The following is an 8,205-nucleotide window of genomic DNA, read 5'->3' on the forward strand; positions in this document are numbered from 1 at the left end:
ACCGATTGCAATCAGATCTGTCAAACAGAGACCGGATATATGTGGTGTAAAATATAAGTGTAAACAAAAGTGTATTAAATCTCACGTGGATTTTATATGGTGACTAGAAACTTGATATGATAAGTGTAACCCTGACGTGACAGTTAATTAAATAAATTAATAAAAAAACGGTCACGTTGTCCCAGGTTGCTGTATGTTACACGAGTAAACGATCACACCGTCTCACACCATCTCTCTACCTCTTTTACCCAGTTGAGTGCTGCAAGTGTGTAAAGATAAAGAGCTGTTAAGTGATTCTGTGCTTTCCGCTCTCTGTTGAGTAATGGCCGAGGTGCCCATCGACCCGCCGGTCCCATAAAGCAGAGAGCAGAAAACAGACTGACTGTTCACACCCAGGTCACTGCCAGCAAAGCTCTTGTAGACTGTAGTAAAAACCAAGTTGTTCTGTACTTTATATTGGACTGGTGTTAACCTTTTTATATTAAAAATCATAATATTGGCCAGTCACTAAAATGGTGCAGTTTGTTTGATGTTTTTGACATTAACCTCAGATGTTACAGTATATACAAATGTTTGTGTACTCGTCATCCTCAGCCTGGAATATATTACAGAAAGATTTAAAACTCCTTTTAAAAATCTGCTTTCTTTGAATGCTTTCAAATCCATTTTGAAAGTCCTGAGTCTGAGTTGTTTGGGTGTCGGTGCTTGAACTGATATTATTAGATGCATGGCTTGTGCTGCAGTTTGAATCTTTGGGATGTAAAATACTGTAAAACTGTTTGTTGTTTGTTTCTGTTTGAATTTACTTGTTCTGACTCCCTTGAAAAAAAATCTCAAAGGGACCTTTCCTGGTTAAATAAAAATATCCATTCAAACCAGAATTTTTTGTAGTAAATATAAATTAAAATGATACTGCAGCTATTTCTTGTTTGAATATAAACTTTGAACTCCGTGTTGGAGCATGTTACGCTTTTTTTATCAAGCACATAGCTCTGGTTTTGTACTGTCAGTAATTTAAGACATCTGTGCCTTAACAACATGGCTAACTTTTGTTAAGCACGGAGGGTGAATCTATCATGTTTTGGGGTTGTGTTGCAGCCAGTGGCGCAGGAAACATTGCACGGGTGGAGGGAGGAATTGATTCCATTAAATACCAGCGAATTCTGGCAGCAAAAAAAAAGAGGATGGTTTTTATAACACTACCTCAAAAGACACAAGGTTTTGGGACAGCCCTCAAAGTCCCCTGACTTAAATATCATTGAAAATCTGTGGGTAGATCTTAAAAGAGCTGTGCATTCAAGAATATTGCAGAACTAGAAGCCTTTTGCAAGAAAGAATGGGGAAAAAATCCCAAATACAAGAACTGACTTTTAGCTGCTACGAAAAGTGTCTGCAAGCTGTGACTTTCCCATACAATTGTATATACTGATTTCACACATTTTCAGCAATATTTATGTATATTTATGTATATTTAGCTCATTTTCAGGCAGTGAAAATAATTCCCATTTTTTGGCATTACCCTCCCTCCCCATTGTTTGTAACATATTTATGCTGAAGCGTAGCCATTGTGTGTAGACAAGAGCGTAGAGGACAGTGTGTCTCTCTGTAAGTGGCTAATGTCGACCCACAGCCTGTAGTATTCATCCCACACATTATCACAGGAACCACAGGATGTCTGATGGTGTGTGAGTCCGGTATACATACGAGAGAGAGAGAGAGAGAGAGAGAGGAAGTGAGAGCAGCTCATTGAGCACCATGTTGTTAGCTGTAATAGAGGTCTGTGTGTACACGTTGCGGCAGAAAATGGACCTCAACACAGCAGCCACAGGAAATGTGATTTCGTAGATGCACGCTGCCCTCCCACACTCGGGTAGAAGGTCATGAATATGATACGTGGGTGCATAAGGACAGATGGTCTCTTTCTGATTCATGAATTTGCCTCGATAACTCATTTATTCTCCTCTGTGTCTTGTACCGTGGAATGTACACACAGTTTATGAACCATAAAGCCTGTTTCTTTNNNTTTCACTAAAATGATTTAAAATATGATATTTTAGCTTAAAATTAAAAAGCCTTGAATGTCTTCACTCATGTATTGTCTGTCTGTCTTTGGGAGCGTAGGAGCTGTGTGAAGACCCTCACCTGTTTGTAGATGGCATCAGTGCACACGACCTCCATCAGGGACAGCTGGGGAACTGCTGGTTCGTAGCGGCGTGCTCCAGCTTGGCCTCCAGAGAGTCTCTATGGCAAAAAGTAAGTCTGTGTATTTTTATTTGTGTATTTGTTTGTTTGTCTGTTGTCCTTTTATTCTTTGGTCTTTGCCTTTTTTTCACAACACAAACTTGAACTGGTAAAGAATTAGTTTTGGGAATCTGCTTTCTTTCTTCACGAGAGCGAAATGAGTAGAACAATATTGAGTATTAAGCCAAATTCTGGGTGTTGTTAGCGTAGCTTAGCATTAAGACCGGCAGACGGCTCTCCAAAGTAAGAAAGCATGCCAACCAGCACCTCTGAAGTGATATCCTGTTATATGTGCACAAAGGGAAATATAATAATGACAATTTGTGTTGCTGTTTCTTTCACACTGAGGTTACCAGGTTTGGTGCTGTGGTGACTTATTGGGACTCACATGTGCCGATCTATAAACTGTTGTTCTTAAAGAAATAGTTCTGGCACATCATTTCCCCTAAAACCACATTTTTTACATTTCTGTGTCTTTATGAATTAAACAAAACTGACACAACCTGTTAATCAGTCAGCTTAAGAAGTGTTGGTAGGTGTGTTTGGACAGAGCCAGGCTAGCTGTCTCCCCCTGCTTTCAGTCTTTATGCTAAGCTACGCTAACTATGTCCTGCCCCCCCAGCTCTGCATTTAACACACAGACACAAAACTGGCAATCAATCTTCACAACTAACTCCCCAAAATGTTGCCCAAAGTTGGCCTGCCATAAGGTTCGATTTGGCCCACCAGTGTGATGTTTCTAGCAAAAGGAATATCTGTAACATCTCTGATTATTTCTCATTATCTGAGCACACACAGAGACAGAGTTGGGATCCTAATAAACATTAACATGTTAATAATACAACTGATGGCCAGTTTATAGTTGACATGCTCACATTATTATTGTCTTTATTATTATTATTACATTATCTACATTAGTAAAAAACTCAACAATATCTAATAGAAGGTTTAAACTTGTTCAATGCTTTCTGCTCTTGTGGTTTTGTGGTTGTTTGCTTGTGGTGGAAGAAAACGACTTCATACGGTCCAATTTAGTCTCTTGCTGACGCCCTCTGCTGGTTGATTGAACGTCTGCTAGGAAGGACAATTTCCAGCTGTGCCAGACATACACAAAAAGACGATCAATGACTCAACACCACCCTACAACCAACTGTTGATTGAACTTCGTGAAGAAAGGCTAAAATCAAAGCTAAAGGGTCAACACTTTAACTAAGAGGAGCGTTTATAATTGACGGATATTGGAAGAAAAAAGATTGTTTCCTGCACAAAAAGGAACTTTCTGTGTACTCAATTATGTAATTATTCCATATTTAGTGTTTCAGTGTCCATTAGGAACCGTTATGATAAGGAGTAAACACCAGAGGACTCATTACAGCACCACATCGCCTCCTTGGTCTCAGCAGACTCCATCAGTCAGTAGATGTCTGATTGGTGGAGTCTAAAGTAGAGTCTCCCAGGACCAACTGGAAGCACTGAGGATAGATGGATGTCCTGGCTTCTCTGGGAAGTGTTTTTGTTTGTATTTTCATCATCATTTCACGTGGCTAACCAGCAGGGGAGGGGTTACTACATTTTAATGCTAGCTCAGAGGAGAGAGGCCAGTAAAGGTGGATGAATGCATTGATGTTAGCTTTACTAACTATGAAGCTAAAACTAGTTACTTAACCGTAACTGGAACCGCTGTTCTCAACCAGTGCAGTTTGGTTTGTTGTGAGAACAGTGCTGTCTTCATTGGGAGCTTTCCTCGTTGGGTTCCTTGCACAGCTGCAGCAATAATAATAAAAAATAATCACCTACTATTTATTTTTCATGCAAAAATGGCAAAAAAATGAAGTTTTCAGCTTCTCAAATACGGAGATTTCCTCCTTTTCTCTGTTTTATATCATATTAAACTGGATATTTTTTGGGTTTTGGACTAACAAGACACTTGGACTTGGAAAATAATCTGCAGATTAATTGATAATTTCTTATTATAATATATATCTATACAGAAAGGTTCATTAGAGTTCCTTGTATTTACATTAAATAACCTCTGGCTTCTATTCCAGCGGTTTAGTGTCTTGCGATACAAACACTGGTGGTGTAACATTAACAGAAGACAATATTAGTTGCACTGTACTGAGATCTGGAGTTTTGGGTGTCAGGATTATTCTGAACCGTTCTTTGGCATCCATCTTGACAGAGGAAACAAAGTGATTACCTAGCATTTAAAGGGATTTGAAACCAGATGCCCCCGCCTGTTGTAGCGAGACGCTGGATTGTGACAGTCTGCTCAGACAGAGTGTGTACTTATGGGCGTGCTTACGCTGTATCTTCCCCTCTGTTTACTCTGTTTCTCTAGCTCTGCTTCAACACACAGTCGCACACAGTTTTCACCCAACTGCATATCCAGTGAGCAGCATGTTTACTGCTTCATTCCTCCTTTTTTTACATCTGCAGTTTGGGTTGAGGATTTTATTTTAGTGTTTTTTGTTGCCGTTTGATTTTAACTCAGTTTAAAGAAATATTTAACTTTTTCGGGGAAATTTGGGGGTGTATTTGTGTTCTTGCAGAGAGTAATGCCACATGAGACTGTCGTCATTAAATAAAACTACCTGACTACCTCTCTTGCAACCGTCTGTCCTTTGGGTCAACCTTTATTTTGGTTTTAGAAAGAGACATTTCGATATCAAATGTCAGGAGCGCTGTGCTGTCGGCTCTGTCTTCTGTAAAGTGTGGTAGTTTTTTATTTTTTATTTTGGGAATATACTTACTCGCTTAGATGAGAAGATCTCATATCTGCCGTGAAAGTTAAGGTTAACTTAGCCAGCCCATAATTCCCCGTACAAAAAGTGAATTGTTCCTCACTTTTCATACAGATCAAACAAACAAGACATAGCCTGTTAATTAGTGAGCTTTAGAGTGATTATAGGTGGATTTTGTAACTGTTTCTACCTGTTTCTAATCTTATGCTAAGCTAACAATAAGTCAGTTAATTTATTAGTTGTCAACTACGAGATTAATCGCAATCTATTTCAATAATCGATTAATCGTTTTGATTATTAAGAAATAATTTCAAATTGTCTTATTTCAGCTTAAATGTGAATATTGTTGGTTTCTTTAGTCGTTTGTGACAACAAACTGAATATGTTTTGGGGTTTTGAGGGCATCACCTTGGGCTTTGTGAAATAGTGATCAAAGCCCTAAAGCTAACACACAGATGTGAGAGTGGTATCAGTATTCTCTCCACCAGAAAACAAATAAGCTTATTTCCCAGGATGTTTAACTTTTCTGTTCGGTGTGAAATAAAGAGATGTAATGCTCTGATTTTGCAGCTTTGTTAAAAAAAAAAAAAAAGTTAATGATTATTTCTAAATCAAAAGACTGGGGAGAAATCCTAATGGGGAAATATGTGAAAAACATGTTGGGGGGGCTTTATGTAATTGTCTTGCAGGCTGGATCTGATCCCTGGGGACTGATTTGCTGTATGCTACTGTTTTAAAGTTTGAAATTGGATTCAAGTTTAGAGAGTCGAGAGCTTGCAGTGCTAGTTTGTTAGATCTAAACAATAATAACAAAAGTGGAAGTCCTTTTTTTAAAGCAGCCTTTGAGATGTTCATCTGTTCAGTCTCCTGTTGGCCACCAGGTTCTTTAATGATCCAAGTCTCGCAGGAGCAGACACGGTTCCCCAGTGAAACCAGAGTGCTGGTACAAAACATTGCTAATTTGTATTGCTTTTGTACATGTTAATTACCTGCAAAACACAGCCAGTGCCTCTCATTTGGCTCCAGAGCTGCACTCTTAGGTCCTTACTTCAACGCTGTATATGTTTAAATGTTAACATTGGTATGTTTGTCTATCGTTACGTAATAATAAGATGACACATTTCCTCCAAACCCAGTCCATTTGTTTAAATATTGGTCAAAGGGTGACAGGCAAGAGTGAGCAAAAGGACACATACCAATGAGGACACTCGATGATAATTACTATTTATGCATTCAAGGCTGAAGGAAAGGTCGATCTATCAGAAAAAAAGGAGGTGTAGCCTTTAAAGGTTGGTTCAGGTGGCGAGTTAGTTACATGCTTTGTACCATACAAAAGAAATGAGTAATACCTCCTGACATCTCAGTTATTTTCTTTTCTCTTCACACCTCATCTGACACGCGTCTTCTCATTCGCAGTCACAGTTACTGTTTCGTCCCCCCGCTGCAGTGTGAAGCAGCGAGCCTGCAGGAGGAGGCTGAGAGATGAAATCCAAATGCCTCCTCCTTCTCTTGTTTGTCAGGGTCACCATGCAAGACGGAGACGGATGAGGCAGCGGGAACCTGTTCCCCCTGTCCGCTGGGGAATACTCACACACACACACACACAAATACACACTGTCTCTATCCATTACCTCATGTGGGATTCATTTCTACTAAACCCATCAGGGCGGACTGTTTGTCAAACAGGAGGAGAGGGAGAATAACACTTTGGCTCAAGACATGATCCGTGTTCAGACACCGGTTAAAAAAATACAGATACACCTTTTGTGATTTATTGGATTTATTTGTATTTCGCTGTATTTATGCCCATTGTACGATACAGAGATACAAAGAAGCACCAGTTGTGATCGAGAGGTTCAGTAACAGAAGAAAAAGTTATATTTTCTTTGTAAATTAGTCACAAAAGGAGAAAGAGAAGAATCGGTGTAGTCTTGTCCGTACAGGTGAGGTGACATTGCCACTTAAGAGGGAGCCATCCGTACATAAAATGCAGGTTCAACCTAAAATAAACTTCCTCAACTAAACGCACACAAAGCACAGAAAGAAAAAGAGTTTGTAGCAAGTATTTCACCAGTGTTTTGACAGCCAGGTCTCAGCTATCCACTGTGAAGTTGATGGAGCTGTCGACAGTCTCAGGGCTGCAGCCTTCTGCAAATGCAAACAGGAAGTACATCACCTTCCTTACCTTAGCCAGCTCAGCGATCCTCTCGCCAAACTCGTGCGCGTCAGCCTCGTAGCACTGAACGGGCGCGTCGCTGGCATCACCCGGCGCCCTCCAGAAAACCCCGGCGGGCTCCAGCAGCTGGCGTGTCATCAGGTGGGTGAGGTCAGGCGTCCAGAGCTGTGAGGTGGCCGTGATGGTGAGGCGTCCCGCCTGGGCCAGCTGCACCGCCCAGTGCGAGAATCGGAGGGACTGCTTTGGGAAATCCAGCCGGTACACGGCCTCGTTGGGCCGCAGCAGACGTTCGCCGTCCTGTCTCCTCTGTCCTCGCTGCTGCAGAGACTGCACCCGCAGGCGCATCATCTCCGTCAGCTCGTTGTCCGGCCGGAAGGGAAGCTCCAACTCTGTAGACATGCTTGGACGGCACACAGCAGCAGGCTGAGAGGTCGATACCAACTGTAAGGCTGGATTAGATTGGCAGCTATGTCGAAACTAAGCGTCTTCACTTACTCTCTGTCCTCTTCCTTCTGTCCCGTAACTCTTACTCTGTGCTCTTGCCTGCAGGCTGGTACATTATGCATGTGGGCATATCTGTGTAGCATCGATAGTAGAGGGTGGGTCTTACACAGAAGTAGAGAAGAGCAGAGGTGCTAAGCAACAAGATCTAATGACATTTGCAGTCACAGCACAGGGTTTGCCCTCGGGGAACTGTGCTTAGTACTGTTTGTAACACATTTGTTTGGTTTGTGTTTTCACTTGGTTACAGATCCTCGACTCTAATACCTGACAGGAAGTACTGTATCACCAAAATCCTAGAGGTTTGCATAAGAGGCAGTGTAAATGTAGACATCAAAACAGTTTTGTAGGAGTAAGGTAGACTCTTTGATGTTGGTGCTCGACTCTAGCGTGTGAGGGGAGGAGGAAGGGAAGTATATTAGTTTATGGACAAAAATAGATAATTGAATATGTTGAATGTTTTGCTTGCAGATCCTTGACTCTAATACCTGCCAGGAAATACTGTACCACTAAAATCCTTTTGCATAAGAGGCAGTGTAAATG

General features: G+C 41.1%; 2 protein-coding genes across 2 annotated transcripts in view; one reads left to right on the plus strand and one right to left on the minus strand.

Moving 5' to 3' along the window:
* Positions 1–8,205, plus strand: part of capn5b (calpain 5b) — a 42,242-nt gene that overhangs the window by 9,708 nt on the left and 24,329 nt on the right. The window contains exon 2 of the mRNA XM_035667232.1: positions 2,122–2,253. Coding sequence (XP_035523125.1) covers positions 2,122–2,253 — 132 coding nt within the window. The remainder of the gene's footprint in view (positions 1–2,121; positions 2,254–8,205) is intronic.
* On the minus strand, positions 7,078–7,560 carry ompb (olfactory marker protein b). Its single transcript, XM_035667233.1, has one exon. It carries the CDS (start codon positions 7,558–7,560, stop codon positions 7,078–7,080), a length of 483 nt encoding a protein of 160 aa, XP_035523126.1.

Source organism: Morone saxatilis, unplaced genomic scaffold, assembly GCF_004916995.1.
Source record: "Morone saxatilis isolate NCDOM2014 unplaced genomic scaffold, NCSU_SB_2.0 Contig20, whole genome shotgun sequence".
Classification (NCBI taxonomy): Eukaryota; Metazoa; Chordata; class Actinopteri; family Moronidae; genus Morone; species Morone saxatilis.

Excerpts from the sequence above, each read along its gene's own strand:
- ompb (XM_035667233.1), bottom strand. The coding sequence starts at position 7,560 with ATGTCTACAGAGTTGGAGCTTCCCTTCCGGCCGGACAACGAGCTGACG.